The following is a 16,730-nucleotide window of genomic DNA, read 5'->3' on the forward strand; positions in this document are numbered from 1 at the left end:
ATCATCATCATTATTATCATCATCATTATCATCACCATCATGATCATCATTAACATCTTCATTATCATCATCAAATATCATCATCATCATCATCATCATCATCATTATCATCATCATCATTATTATTGTGTTAGTCACAGTTATGCACCAGAATTTCCTAATTTCTTTCTAAAATGTTGTGTTCTTTTGACTCTCTCCCTTTTGACCCTTGACATAGAAATATATTTATTTGGAATAAAGGCAACTTTAAGAAACTGATTGTTTTGAAGTCACCGACATTGGGTGTTTTTCAAGTGTCCTTATTCATCTTGAACTTTTGTACAGAATTTGTCAGACCACTTTAAAAAGAAAGTTGAGTAAACAACTTAGGGTGGCGTGCATTGTGTGATTTCCATAATCCTTATTCATTAACATGATTTGGTGTTTCTTAGCATATAACCACATAAAACTTGCCGAGATATGTAGATACAGCATGCTAGGCCACGATGTCTCTAGATTTTGTTTGTTTACTAAACAGTTTGTTGGTTGTAATATGGTTTTTTGTTTGACCACACAGCGGTTTTAAATGTCCTCTGACTTGATAACATTTAGAAAATAATATATATTGTAATTTTAGTTGAAAGATGGATAGGACACTCCCACCCAAGCTATACTAAATGAAAATAAAATGTTTATTATTCATACTAATTATTATTCAAAGTAATTATAGCTAAGTTATTAACAATTCAATAAAAAGTAATTTACTTCCTGTAAAGTAAAGCTTAAATTAATATTTTAGTTATTAATTAATTAATTCTCTTCCTATAATTTGCTGGTTTTTTTTGTGAAGTTTTTTAATGTAAAAGAGATCAAAATATTTAAATGTATATAAGTAAAATGCAAAGAATAGGCCTACTTACAATATATAGGTTTGATGGAGTTATGTGTTTTTATAGTTTTTGGGGTTTATTTAATGACCTCTGGGAAATTCTGTGTACTAAAGACACAATCTCCAGTATAAAAAAAAATATATATTTAAAAAATATTACTTGTGAAGTTTTTTCCCAGTATTTTATTGTTGTCCCATGAAGGCCATGGGAGAGTTTCTGAACCCAGTATAAAGAAGAATTAAATACAAAAATATATAGATAAAAAAAAAAAATATTAATTGTAAAGTTAATATGTTGTCAACTTTGTAAGCATTTCCCTATTGATGGTAGAAAAAACAGTAGACACAGTTTTAATGTAAATTTGTAGTAAGATAATCTAGAACTAAAATACACACTTGGTGGCTCCTTCCCAATCAAAGAATTCACTTTTCTAAAGTCACTAGTGTTGTTAAAGGAACAGAATAATGTATCAAAATATATTTAAAGCAAACAATCTAGGATTAATAGCTGAAATCCAGCTAAGTAATCACCTATGTACATATATAAACAACACTTTGTTTAAGGAATTAGTGTGTGTTACAAAAAGAAGACTGTTTAGTTTCATTTTGTCCAGTAACAAAGAAAGCCAAATTTAATATTGATTACAAGGAAACCACTAACAAAACTGACAAACTTTTTGTAAATAGACAGATTTTTTCTTATCTATTTGATCTCAATTAGTCATGAGTGAGGAGGTACCATTTAAAGTTACACAATCGTTCTGACACTACGCTATTTCCGGCTTGGCTAGAGTAAAGAGTGGGCTATCTGAAAAAATAGATACTCTAGCAGATTCCATCATAAGAAAATTATTATATTAACTTGAGTATATATATTATGTAGTACTTCTTGATGGTAGTTTACCTCGATAACCGATTGGATTTTTATTAGTAAGTCCAGCTACATCTTGTGCGGTGTTTACTCATTTTCAAGTGGCGTTTTTATGAGATGTCGTTTGTTTCTGAGTATCCAACAAAGAACGTTTTAAACCATATGCAACCATTCCCTACAGAAATGAACGAGACGTTCACGTATATTGGCGTTTCCCAGGAGATGGATCAGAAACCGGTGATCGGATGGAATGGAAAGTTTATTGGTGGAAGCAACAATAATGCTCCAAGTCCAGGTAAGCAATTTGTATTACAATAATTGATTGATTGATTGATTATATGTATTGATAAGTTACAAGTGTTGAATAATTATAGGTATTAATTAGGCCTATAGGTATTTATTAATTATATGTATTGATTAGTTACGAGTGTTGAATAATTATAGGTATTGATTAGGCCTGTAGGTATTTATTGATTATAAGGTATTGATTAGTTACAAGTGTTGAATATTTTTATAAGTGATTAGGCCTTTAAGTATTTATTGATTATACATATTGATTAATTACAGGTGTTGAATAATTAGAGGTATTGATTATAGGTATTTATTGATTATAGGTATTGATTAAGTATATTAATTGATTAAAGGAAATTTTATTTATAGGACAATAATAATAATAAGCTGCATGGCGAATATATTTTCCATGAAGAGAACCAAAAATTGAGTAGCTATTTCATTCCTAAAGTATTATGATCTAATAGAAGGGTGCCTGTGTATAAAGCAGAAAACCATAGTTCAAACCTTTGATTGGGCATCTTTATTCACGCTTGCAGACTTTCTTATTTTCACAACTTCACAACAATTATTTATTATGATTATATGATTTTTCTTACAAATAATCTATGTAGCATGATGATAAAATGCTAAATGATGTTACAAACTGAAATTTATCAAATTGTGCCATCAGTATTATCGCTATGTTTGCCTGATATATTTACTAGTTAGCTGTTAACTTTATTAATAATTGTGAAGCTGCCGACTTGCACAGGGCGAACGTGCAGTTTAATCATGCAAAATCGGCCATTACTATTTGCTAATAGCGTTGTTGCTGGCTTTATATTTGAAGTTAGTTAGTATATTAGGATTTAAATTCAGTTCAACCTTTAATTCAGTAAAAACACAACATTTGCAAAGATCTAACCAAGAAATTTGTTTGGTTATAAGACCCTATTAAAAGAAACAAAAAGGACACAACACACAAAAATTAAATTGATACTTGATTGAGAATACTGTTGTGCCATTTTTTCTGATGAGCTTAAGCTCTGTCTACACTATCAAACTTTATGTGACAACAAAATGTGATGTGCCCATATGGACATGATAATGTCATATCACTACCATATTTAGGCATATAACTACCATATTTGGCCATATCACACTTTTTTTGTGAAACTTGTTTGATCGTGTAGACAGTGCTTTACTGACCATCTGATAACCTGATCCTCGCGTTTTCAAACCTGAAGTGTGTTTCATCTTTAGTTGATTCTATGGTTAATAAGTAACGTTGATATAACAGACCAAAAAATCTTAACCAATATTAAAATAATTACAAATAGTTGTTCAAAGAGTTTGAAGATATAGATAATGAAAGATTTTAGAAAATGAAATTAATATTCAGCAAAATGAACTGGGATGCAAATTAATAATATCGTTTGTTGATTAAGCATTTTAGTTCAAGCAATTCAAGAAGATTAGAAAAAATAATTTTCTACATATATTCATTCATTCTTTCATTAATATCTTTGGGCATTTTAATCCATATCAGAAAATGTATCAAAAGAGATTATATATTGAATACAAGAAATTAGTAGAACCCCCTTATTTTGTACATCCCTATCAGAAGACATCCCTATAATAGAACAATTTGTTGTGGCTCATTAGGTGAGCTGTTGATGGATACCTAATCTAGGTAAAAAAAACCCAATATAAAATGTCAATTTTGAACATTTTAACACAATTATTTAAAAAAAATGTTGATTAGACATTCATTCATTTAATTCAATCATAAGAACAACTATTTATATCTTCTTTTTTTGTAAATTCTGAAGCATCCCCACAAAATAAATACCACATTTTGTACTCATCCATTTAAATTTGGATACAGTCTTTTTTGGGTACAGATTTTTTTCCCCTACCAACCCAAATGTTCTAAATACTTACTGAAGACTTTACACTGTGCAAAATATACACTCAATTTAGTCCATAAATTATACAACTATTCAAGTTTCTGTACTATTAACATACTGTCAAAAGTTGTACAAAGTCCTAATAATTACTGACCGAAATATAGACTATGACCTACATATCAAAACAATATAATCAAGATAATTATTTATTGTTGTTCTAATTACATGACTATAATCCAACACTTCTACTTTGGACTTTCAAAAAGTCCAAAAACTATGAGGATAAAGTCTAGCGGCTTGGTTGACCAGTTGGACCTTTGTCCATGGTACAAGGATCGTGCTTGGAGTATGTTTTATTTATGATACTTTGTCAGTTCAGTGTTTAGTATGTGTAAAGTCTGCTATATGAAAGGTTTCTGTTTGTATTATGTTGAGTTTTGCTTTTTCTGGAGGTTTTCGAAAGGATATTGATATCTTGAAATAGTATAAGTATTATATCTTTTAATACTGATCATATTAAGCAAGATTTGATGTCACTATAAGGTATGTAGGCACTAATATTTTCTCACTTAGATTTCTACTGTTTTACGTAGTGATCGAATCTACTATAAGCCTAAAATAAAATTGTACAATATACAAACATAATTTCATATCATTTTGATGTATGTACTTTTTAAAAACATTTTATAATCTTAATTATTCCTACCCACCACCAAGGACTCAGTCTCTGTATGGTATGTTGCTCTGTTTACAGACAACATTTATTCCAAATTTATAAGTAAAATTTGGAGTCAAAATGGCCGAGTGATTAAGACAAAGTGCCACAAAGCACAGACAGAATATAGCCACAAGGCACTCCTTGGCCATTGTTTTGGTGCTAGAGGTCCAGTGTACACATGTGGCACAAACACAGTCAAAACGTGTAGGCCGGTTGCCTCTGTATTCTTGTCCATTTCAGTCGCATCAGTTAGCATCACTGCGTCATGCTAACAACCGTACCAGTTCAATCATATGGAAACCACAAGAGTTCCAATAGAAAAAATAGGATTAACTAAAATCTAACTAAATCAATCAGTGACGTTTTGAAAAATAATTGATTAATTGATATTCTATGTTCATATATTTTATAATCAAAAGATATATCTATTTTAAGAGTTAAGTAGTACTTAGTAATGAATATCAAAATTGTTTCATTATTAATATGTATGAAGAAAGTGTTGCAATACTAAAAGGAACCCTTAATATATCAACACTAGAGATATATGAATGATTTTAGCCGATCAAGCTCTCTCACACAGCTTATGCAAACACGACCAAGTCAACAACTAGAAAATGTTGGCAAACAAAATGCTCGGCCATAAACCATCCGATTGGTGGTTGTTATCATTGCTGCAACTTTTATCAGCTACTTATACCAAAGAGGTTTTTAGGCTATCACCAAGATTTCCCCATCTTTTCCTTTAGGTTACAAACAATGGTTTTGCTATCAACTTGTAAATAAGGTTTAGGGGTGTTGTTGGCCTACCATAGAGGTAATCAAGTACATACATTGCCAAAATGAGACCGGAGTAGCAATGACCGCTTTAAACAATTATTTTTAGATTTTAAATCAACGTTAACAATAAACAATATGATGTGAAATATTGATAATTTATGTTGTATTTACAACATTATAATTAAACAAGTTCAATCTTTATTTCAATTCCTTTGACACTTCCAAAAGGTTTGTGTTCATACTCCTATCATGTTTGACCAACAAGATGGAAAACATACTCACTGGGCAATGGTAAAACTTAAGATATACCTGTATATTTTATTTATTTATTTTATTTATTTCAACAATATTTTATGAGGGTGGTCCATCCAGCATCAGCTGATCATTAGGGACCTAGCTCAAACAATACAAACAGTAAATACAAAATAAACTATAAAAACACAAAATTAACAAAGATATAAAAAATAATAATATATATATATAAATATACAGTAAAGAAATATATACAGTATATAAATAAGAAAACCAAAAATCTGAACTATTATGTTACTTTTCCATTTGAATTTCTTATATTTTATGAGGTCAATTGTAAACATTGTAAGTCATTGATTCATTTATAAACATCACGTTCAACCTTTTATTTTACAATGTATTGTCTGATTTAGTTTTTCTTTCTTATTGCACATTACAACACAACCAGTCTATTTCAAATCCTTTACCTGGATAAACTAATGTATGACATGGCTAGTTAAATAAATCAATTAAAATAATTGAACATGAATATAAGACAGTTTGATAGTTTGTTTTTGTATTGCCTGATTATTAATATTAATCAGTTGTTAGTAAAAGTTGTAATTATTTTGCATTCTGTATAAACCGCCCTGGTCTCTGTGCTGTTAACGTAAACCTGATGCTCTATAATAATATATGTCCTATCGTTTGAACTGTAATTTTCAAAATGTATCCCCCTTCCCCACATTTAGAAACACCTGTACTTAAAGTATAGCCATAATTGTGTAGGCCCAACAATCAATCCATTAGGCCCACACAATAGTGCATGTCATGCTGTATATTATATTCCTTGATGAAGCTGATTATGAATTTATAAATGACCTAGTAAGTAAATATATTTTCAATTGATTATATGTAATCAGTAAGTTTGTTTACTTGAGAAATAGATTAAGCTTGTATAGTAAATGTTCTTATCAATTTCTGGTTGCCCTCTAAAAATATCTAACCATAAGTCATGAAAGGAGGTGACATATTAAGGACCCTAAAAAGTGTCCCCTTAATAGGGTGTTCCCTGAATAGGGGTTAGCTGTAGTATTGAAACATATATAGTAGAGTAGAAATAAGGTTTCACCTCAAAAAAATTGCAACAAAAGGTTTTTCAACGGATTTTGGTAGTATTGAGTGTACTAAATAACAGAAAAAAAGTCTCAAGAATTTCGACCACCGGAAAGTGTTTTTTTTCAAGATGGCCGCCAAAATAGATAAAAAGTTAAAATGTCCATACCTCCTAAACTACTTGGTCTATTGATATGATTTTGGTACCAACATACTCAGAACATACATATTTATATTCGCTATAATAGAACATTTTGGCCAAAAATGACCGGAAATACCATTTCTGACAATTTGACCTTTGACCTTGATATGTTGTATCTTGGTAACAACTGACCGTAGGGAAACAAATGATGGCTCAAATTGTTCAGAATGTACATATTTACATTTATTGTAATGAGACATTTTGTCAAAAAATGGTTGGAAGTAAAGGTTATTGACCTTTAACTTTATCTGTGTATAATTTCCATATCTCGGCAACTATGTGTGGTAGAGATTTAAAATTGGGCTCTAAATACTGAGAATATACTTATTTATATTTACTCTAATGAAACAGTTTGACAAAAAATGACCAGAAACGACATGTTTGACCATTGACCTTGATATGCTACATTTCGATAATGACTGACTGAGATACACCTTTTATGGCTCAATTTGTTCAGAATATAATTATTTTTTATTTCGTATAATGGTCTAATCTACTTATGAAATAGAGAGCTTTCCTGGGAATCAAATAACTGTAATATTTATAAAGACCTTCAGAATATGAGTTCAAGTTCAAATTGTTCAGAACATACTGTATACAATCTTAATAATAATAGTAAATAAAAAACCGAAAAGTAAACAAAAACAAATATAATAATAACTTTTAAATTTCTAATTATGGTATAGCAGCAATTGATTAGATATTGTGCATGTATTTAGTACGGCATCTTAAACAACTGTTCCAACTTCGTCTTCATCATCGTCATCAATCTCTCTATCTACGTTGTTCCATTCTTCTAGTTGACACACTCCCCAAACTGAAGTACATGCCAATCCATAGCTTCTACAACTGCAACATACATCCAGTAGTTACAATGGATGATTTTATATCCTAAAACAGATTTCAATCTGGTTACATTAATCACTCTAGTAGGCCCATCTTTTCCTTTGTCTAATCTGAAGTACATTTCTCGGTTTGTTGTATTTACATGATACAGTAAAAGTACCAGTAAGTCCGTGTCTTCTCCAATCAAAGTTACTGTATTATGTTCAGAGACTTCAACTGTTGCCAGAGCAATGTCAACATCGTTTTTTTTGTTTTTTTTAAAACCATATTTAATGAGGGTGATCCATCCAGCTATTGCTGATCATTAGGGACCCTCAGAGGTTCACAAGACAAACATATACACAAGATGCTCTACGTAAACAAAGTCTTATTACAAGTCTTTGGGAGTGGAGTAATTTGGTCCTTAGAAAAAATCCTGACATGTGACGGGACTTGAACTCAGGACCCTTGGAGTGGTAGCCAAGCATCATAACCATCAAGCCACAACTCCACTCTTTTTTCTATAGCTCATATGAAAGCATGTTGATAAATTTGTGTTTGTTCTCATGCCTTGACAGGAATTCTTCTTTCTTTCCATCAAATTCAGTTAGGACAAATCTCTCTAGACGATGTAATGAAATATCAAGTCCGTTTCCACCCTCACTCTTCAAAGCCTAAAGACATCTTTAGGAAGGCAAATAAATCAATAAATTGATAGAAAGTAACCTAGAATATGACACTGATGTGTGCCGATAGTTTCACTCAACCGCATCAGAAATTTCAAACTATCGAGGAGTTTGGATTAAAGGCCATGTCTATTCGTTTTGGAGCCAAGTCACTGGATTTCCCAAATAGCTACAGATGCAAGCTGTTTAATAAGAAAGTTGCTGAGGGTAAATAATTTATCAAACCTCAACAACTACTACCACCAACCTCATCTGCTACAAAATGTCACAGTCTTAGAGTATACTATCAAATCATGCAATGGATAAAGAAAGATAATACCATGGATGCTACCAAGTCGGGGAAGTTTTTAATAAAACATTTGTGCCAATAATGACGATTGAAACTGCTGCTTCAGAAGAACTTTTGAAAATCATCCATTGTAACTGTACTACTGGATGTAAAACTGTATGTTGCAGTTGTAGATGCTATGGATTGGCATGTACTTCAGTTTGGGGAGTGTGTCAACTAGAAGAATGGAACAACGTAGATAGAGAGATTGATGACGATGATGAAGACGAAGTTAAAAAAGTTGTTTAGGAAGCCGTACTAAATACATGCACAATATCCAATCAACTGCTGCTATACCGTAATTAGAAATTAAAAATTATTATTATATTTGTTTTTGTTTACTTTTCGGGTTTTTTATTCACTATTATTATTAAGAATGTATACAGTATGTTCTGAACAATTTGAACTTGAACTCATATTCTAAAAGTCTTTATAAATATTACAGTTACCCAGGAAAGCTCTTAATTCCATGGGTAGATTAGACCATTATACGAAATAAAAATAATTATATTCTGAACAAATTGAGCCATAAATAGTATGTCTTAGTCAGTCATTATCGAAATATAGCATATCAAGGTCAATCATCAAAAAATGTCGTTTCTGGTCATTTTTTGTCAAACTGTTTCATTAGAGTAAATATAAATAAGCATATGCTCAGTATTTAGAGCCCAATTTTAAATCTCTACCACACATAGTTGCCGAGATATGGACATTCTACATAGATAAAGGTTAAAGGTCAATAACCTTTACTTCTAACCATTTTTTGACAAAATGTCTCATTACAATAAATGTAAATATGTACATTCTGAACAATTTGAGTCACAATTTGTTTCCCTACGGTCAGTTGTTACCAAGATACAACATATCAAGGTCAAAGGTCAAACATGCAAGAAATAGCATTTCCGGTCATTTTTGGCCAAAATGTTCTATTAGGGCAAATATAAATATGTATGTTCTGAGTATTTTGGTACCAAAATCATATCAATAGACCAAGTAGTTTAGGAGGTATTGACATTTTAACGTTTTATCTATTTTGGCGGCCATCTTGAAAAAAAAACACTTTCCGGTGGTCAAAATTCTTGAGACTTTTTTTCTGTTATTTAGTACACCCAATACTACCAAAATCCGTTGAAAAACCTTTTGTTGCAATTTTTTTGAGGTTGGCCCCTTTTTTTCATTAGTTCTACTCTACTAATATTGCTCCTAGTTTGGTGGATGATCCCACCCTTCTCTAAATTTGTTTCATGGCGTTGGCCCATCCAGCAAAGCTGATCATTGGGGCCCTCGGCGATAAAATACACACAGTACAGAATACATATCATAAAAATTAAATTATAAAAAACTACTATAAATATATAAAAATTGAAATAAAATTTCATTCTTAATTCAATCTGAGTAAACCCTCACCCTAAGATTTTTTCCAAATTTGTTATCCTGGCCCCAGGGGCATATACAGTATACTGTATTGTTTAAGTATGTATTTTCCCATTTCTTTAACAAAGAAAAAAACAGCTTCACATTACAACTTATCCCATGCTAAATATTGCTTCCTGAAGTAGTTTTTATTGTTTAACACAATTGTCGTTTTTAAGTTTATCGGCCTACGAAAGTTAAAATAGATTAACTTAATAACATCACTGTTTTCTTGTTTAAAAACCAAACTATTTTTATTGTGGTTTTCCTATTGATATTCATAAGTTGACAAAATACACAGTTGAATGACTGTCATATAAGTTTAATTAATTAGAGTTAAAGAGTTCAAGTATCCCATTAAAATGTCTTTGTTACAATATTTCTAGGTAAAAGATCAAACTTAAAAATATTACCGGAAAATTCTGTAGGATAATTCTTACTGTACCATATCTCTAGCCTGTTATCCCACTAGTTTAATTCATTTGCGCTTCATATTTACAAGTAAAACATTCCTCACGTCCGATGTTGTTAATGTACAATACATGTTACACCCTTGTTTATCTACCAACGACAAATTTACATGTCACCTCAGATTTGGTAATAGGTTATAGGAAGTTTAAGTTTATACATTAAAAGTCTTGAAAGTTGAACGGTTTTAAAAATCATGTATGTACAGTATACACATGATAATACTTGTACCTCTCTGTGAACACTTTGATATCATGATGAGTTTTACTGACTATTTTGTGGATCTTTATAAAACAAACCAACCCCATATTTGCATCAGATAATGTAATGTTTTTTTTTTAATATAATGTGTTATTATTAGAAGATAAAATGTATTAAGCTCTGTCTACACTATCAAACTTTATGTGACAAAAAAATGTGATGTACCCATATATGGACTACATCACTACAATATTGGCATATCACTACCATATTTATTACACTTTTTTCAAACTAGTTTGATAGGGTAGACAGAGCTTTACATTGCATCTTGTAAATTGGACTATATAACTTTATTTCAAAATGGAAAAACTTTACAGTTGGTGTTTTCACAAGGCTGTTTATGACTTGGTTTATTAGTCTTTATCTAAAATGTAAAAATAAATTACCCATAACTCTAACATTTTTCTTACAGTGGAAGATGCCAACTGTAATCAATCAGTCAGTCAGTGCGCTATTTGCGGTGACAGAGCAACAGGGAAGCATTACGGCGCGGCAAGCTGCGATGGGTGTAAAGGATTCTTCAGACGTAGTGTACGCAAGAACCACCAGTATACGTGTCGGTTCTGTAGAATGTGCGTGGTTGATAAAGATAAACGAAATCAATGCAGATATTGTAGGTTAAAGAAATGTTTCAGAGCTGGAATGAAGAAAGAAGGTATTTGAACAGGTTTACTATATATATCTTTAAATATTTATTAACGTACTGTGATTAATAATGGACATGGAATGTTAGTGTACAGTAAACATTTAATTCTCTCTTCTACAAGTGGAACCAACAATACAATGGTCCAATGAAACAAGTCAGTCGCATGCTCAAATTTGAGTTTTGAGACCAACATAGTGAGCTATAGAGTCTTTTAACAACAAGATAGGAAAAATTTGTTTCTTTGGAGTTTTAATCTTCCCTGTCAAAATTTCAAAATTGTCTTCCATTTAGCTGTACAGAATGAGCGGGACAGAATTAGTACACGGAGAACAAGTTATGAAGAAAGCATACAAGGTGGTGGTCTGATGGGTGTAAACACGTTACTAAATGCTGAGATGCTGTCACGACAGGTAGCCTACATCTTATTTCTGCATATCAAACACTGCATTCACTAACCAATGAGAATGTGTTATTGCAAAATCTCCTCTTGCACCAGTTTGGTGGATCAAAACCATCGGTTTTCAACGACCTCCGACATGTGTCGGTCGCCTTTTGAAAACCATCAAATTATGTTGAGGAATAGAGTAAATAATATATAAATATTTTTTATGGATGCATGAGAAATAGCTACGTATGCGTGATGCATAAAAATCTCTCATGCGTGAGACTCACGCATATATGCGTGTATAGACCTGTACTTGTATGTTAGAGCATGGCTGAAGCAGTATACACACACAGGATGTGGCCAAGATGTTTGCCTACTTTCATAGTGTAAATACCTTAACAGGATGCTTATGTACAGACAGATTGTTTAATGTTTAAGCTTTAAAAAATCTTTAACTATTACATACTTAATAAGGTTTTGTAAGCATTGATAGACTCAGCCAACAATTAGGCGTTTCCCCCTTGCACACGCCACTTTGCGGTATGAATATTTAAAACAATATACTGTAAGGCTCTGTCTACACTATCAATCTAGTGCCCAAATATGGTGGTGACATGCCTAAATATGGTAGTGACATATATGGGCACATCACATTTTTTTGTCACATAATGATAGTGTAGACAGAGCTTAACAAGCATGTTTACCATAACCAATATGAAATTCGATAACTAAAGTTATTACCATCATTTGGAATTTTAGAGGAAATAAACTTTATCATAATGTTTATTATACTCATAATAATAATTAGTTGGTTTACTTTTATTAATAATTGATATGTATTTTCATCTAAATTTTTATTCTATTATTAATAATAAAATAAATATTGTTGTTTGATTTTTAGATTTCAACATATCGTGAATGATTTTAGTAGTCGTAGTAATTGCCAATTGAGAAGAAAAGTCTGAGTTTGAATCTTTGTTGGGCAAAATGTTTCACTCTCACATATTTGTTCATCTTTACATATTTATTATATCGCTGAGTTGTCTCTTTCTCACAAAAGTATTCTTTGGTAGGGCCTAAATCCAAATAAAGTTTGATTTAAAGTATTTAAAATTGATTATTCTATTGTTATAGCAAGCATCAGCACCAGGACCTCTGCCAGAGAATGTGGTGGCATCAAAGAAGATAGCGACGTTGAATGACATCTGTGAGAGTATGAAACAGCAGCTACTTATCTTAGTGGAATGGGCCAAATATATACCTTGTTTTGGAGACTTGCCATTAGATGATCAGGTTAGTTATCTGAGAATGGAGAGGAAAGAGGAGGGAGGGGAGAATGAGGAGAAAAAATATGTACATGAGTACTTTACATTGAAGTCATGCTATCTCCAAAAGAAACATGCTATCTCTAAGAGAGGGAAGAGAGACAAAAAATGACGTCTAAGGGTGCTGATCCCTCGAGAGATTCAGGAAGCAAAAAAACTGAAAGCTGTCTACACTATCAAACTTTGTGAGACAAAAAATGTGATGTGACCAAATATAGTAGTGATATGTTTAAATATAGTAGTGATATGACATCATCATTACCATATTTGGGCATATCACATTTTTGTTGGTTTTCACAATGTGATATGAAAAATGGATTTGCCTATGAAAGTCGGGCCTCAGAACGAAATGGTGGGGTGGGGGCAGGGACATGTGGCAGGAGGCATGTTCTAGTAGAAGGAATATTATGATGAAATTGGATGAAAATATATATTGAAAGGAAAATCAAAATGTATGCAAACATATTTGTGTTTCAATTTAGGTTGCTCTGTTAAGGGCACATGCCGGAGAACACCTACTAATGGGTGTTGCTAGACGATCAACAAACCTCAAAGACTATCTGCTGCTTGGAAACGATTTAATAATACCAAGACACTGTCCCGAGTTAGAAGTTAGCAGAGTGGCTGGAAGAATTCTGGATGAGCTTGTTCGACCAATGAGAGATGTTCTTATAGACGATCAGGAATTTGCATGTCTCAAGGCAATAGTATTCTTTGACCCAGGTAGTAAGTCTAAATTTATTTTTATATCAAAAAATTAACTTTAAAAAGAAACAATCGTAAAGGAGCATGTTAAACAATTAAGTTAATAGTCTAGTTTCATTTCACAATTTTTTTTACTAGTGCTATTATAGAAAGTATATTACTTTGTACTAATGTTGATTTTAATATAGTTTTTATTGCACTTATTTCCTGTGAAGGGGTTTTCCTTTTCAATTTTAGCCATTGACATATGAGTAGCAATTAAAAAAATTGATTATACCTACTACTTAAGTTCTTTATCTTTTAATCACATTTTAGCATGGTACTTGATATGTGCCGAAATCATTATAAAATTGTTTCATTTTAATAGACGCAAAGGGTCTCAGCGAACAAATGAAAATTAAGGCCATGCGCTACCAAGTACAGATAAACCTGGAAGATTACATCAACGACAGACAGTATGACTCTAGAGGGCGCTTTGGTGAGATACTCCTCTTACTACCGACTCTTCAAAGCATAACGTGGCAAATGATAGAGCAGATCCAGTTTGTGAAGTTGTTTGGGGTTGCCAAGATTGATAATTTATTGCAAGAGATGCTGCTTGGAGGTTAGAATTATATAAACAAATTTTCTTATGTACTTCAGTTACAACTGTCTACACTATCAAATTTTATGTGATGTGCCTATATATGGACATGATGATGTCAAATCACTACCATATTTGGGCATATCACTGCCATATTTGGCCACATCACACTTTTTTGTCAAACTAGTAACAATAGTGTAGACAAAGCTTAACACAATCACTATCACCAAAAGCTATGAAGTCAACAATAGACCTACTAATTAAAAAAATGTATAGACATTTTGTATTTTGTACATTATAGTTTGTATACAGTATCTACATATATACATATTTTATGTGATAATAAATTCAATAATATATTACATATTTTTTGTAATAATTTTTAAGTTAATAAATTAAAATAACAACCAATGAATTAAATTATAGGCCCAAGGTTATACTGTACAATACTCAAAATAACAATGTATTGTAATGTGAACATTGAGGAATAAATGGATTTTTTTTTTGTTGTAAAAAAAAATAATGACCTAATTTGTTTTTGTCTTAGGGGCCCACACAGACCCACAACAGCAGACACCAACAGCCAATGCAGCCAGTCAAGGACACGAGCATCTAGAAACCATCACCAACGGTCACACAAGTCATCCAGGGACACCACCAACAATCAGTCCAGCCCCACCAACTTCCATCCACTCTCAACCACCAGATGGCTACAAAGTACATCAACACGCCACGCAAGTGCCTGTACCTATACATCTACCTAAGCAAGAGATTGTGTGAGATTTATATTTGTTAGTGTTTAAGTCACATACTGATTTGGGTATAAGCCCACCCTGGGGTAAAACCCAACTTGGATATATGACACACTCTCTGTATATGAGGCCGTCCTCGAATTTTCTACTATGCGTATACAGTAGAGGAAACATTTTTCCTTTAGTGCATATTCATAGATTTCTTTTTTATCATGATTAATGAATTGAGAATTTGTTTTAAATTGATGTATAATATTGTATAGTAATACGTTGGCACAGAGTGTGTGCAATTTACTCACATCTAGTCTGAACTTATTCAAAAATAAAATGTGTATGTACCTAATTATATTTTATAGTCAAACCAAAGAACGCTGTTGATTGATTCCATAGCATATAGTACTATCAAATAAGTAATTCATTCCGTAGTTAGTAACACGTGAAACAAAAGAATATTAATTGTATTTGACTTTCATGTAATTGTAAAGTAATCAACTGCTTTTGTTGTAATTGTCACGCGAAAGAAAGTGAAATTTTGTTGTAATGTTCATATGGAACTTTTAGTATAGACATTAGTAGGATATATTTCTCAGGAGATTCATGGAAATAAACTTATATCTTGATTTCTGAAAAAATAGTTATGATAGTAATATTATAATGCTTTTATTCATTATTATTAATAATTATAAAAATTATTATTTTTAACATTTTTATTAATTTTTTTATTCAGTTATTATTATATTAATAATAATTATTTTATTTATTCAACTAATAATAATAATAATTAATAGCATATTAAGGTTATCAATTATTAATAATTGTTATCAATAATATTATATATTAATTAATTATTAATGTATTAATTATTTTTATTTCAATTACTGTATTATGTCTTTTTATGGAGATTTATAAATCTTTAAAAACGATAGAATGTTTATAACGAATAGTATAAAATTTTAATAAATTTATTTTTAATACAATCAAATATTGTAGAAACAATCGACCGTTAATGTAATGTAAATATCTCATGTTAACAGTTTAGTTTAAGAATGTTGAATGTGTATATAAGAATCTCTGATTCAGAGTAGTGCCTTTGTAATAATGACAATGCTGATAATTTAGTATGTGATGATTAATTAATGTAAAAATTACATCTTGCCTTTTTTGTGAATGTTGATTAAAGGCATGGACAGTTTGCCAAAGTTGTGCTGGGAATATGGTGCTTTTTTAGACATAATAGTAATTGATTTGTAAATTCAACAAGTTATCGAAAAGTTGTACATATATAGAAAATGGTTGTTCTGTATTATGGTATACCTCTGTTCTGCAACCTGTCATGTTTTGATGCAATGTTTAGCTGCAAATAAATTATGTTGGGGTTTGATATGGT

General features: G+C 31.3%; 1 protein-coding gene across 1 annotated transcript; it reads left to right on the plus strand.

Annotated features, from left to right (window-relative positions):
- The first annotated feature begins 1,839 nt into the window (after positions 1-1,839).
- On the plus strand, positions 1,840-15,371 carry LOC144850981 (hepatocyte nuclear factor 4-gamma-like). Its single transcript, XM_078708504.1, has 7 exons — positions 1,840-2,034; positions 11,360-11,602; positions 11,885-12,003; positions 13,113-13,271; positions 13,786-14,026; positions 14,376-14,612; positions 15,139-15,371. The coding sequence occupies exons 1-7, from the start codon at positions 1,857-1,859 to the stop codon at positions 15,369-15,371; spliced, it is 1,410 nt and encodes a 469-aa protein (XP_078564630.1). The 5' UTR covers positions 1,840-1,856.
- Positions 15,372-16,730: the final 1,359 nt, after the last annotated feature.

Source organism: Antedon bifida, chromosome 8, assembly GCF_963402885.1.
Source record: "Antedon bifida chromosome 8, ecAntBifi1.1, whole genome shotgun sequence".
NCBI classification, from domain to species: domain Eukaryota; kingdom Metazoa; phylum Echinodermata; class Crinoidea; order Comatulida; family Antedonidae; genus Antedon; species Antedon bifida.

Coding starts and splice junctions, on each gene's coding strand:
- LOC144850981 (XM_078708504.1), top strand. CDS start 1,857: ATGTCGTTTGTTTCTGAGTATCCAACAAAGAACGTTTTAAACCATATG. Junction 2,035..11,359: donor CAATAATGCTCCAAGTCCAG/GTAAGCAATTTG, acceptor TTTTTCTTACAG/TGGAAGATGCCAACTGTAAT. Junction 14,613..15,138: donor GCAAGAGATGCTGCTTGGAG/GTTAGAATTATA, acceptor TTTTTGTCTTAG/GGGCCCACACAGACCCACAA.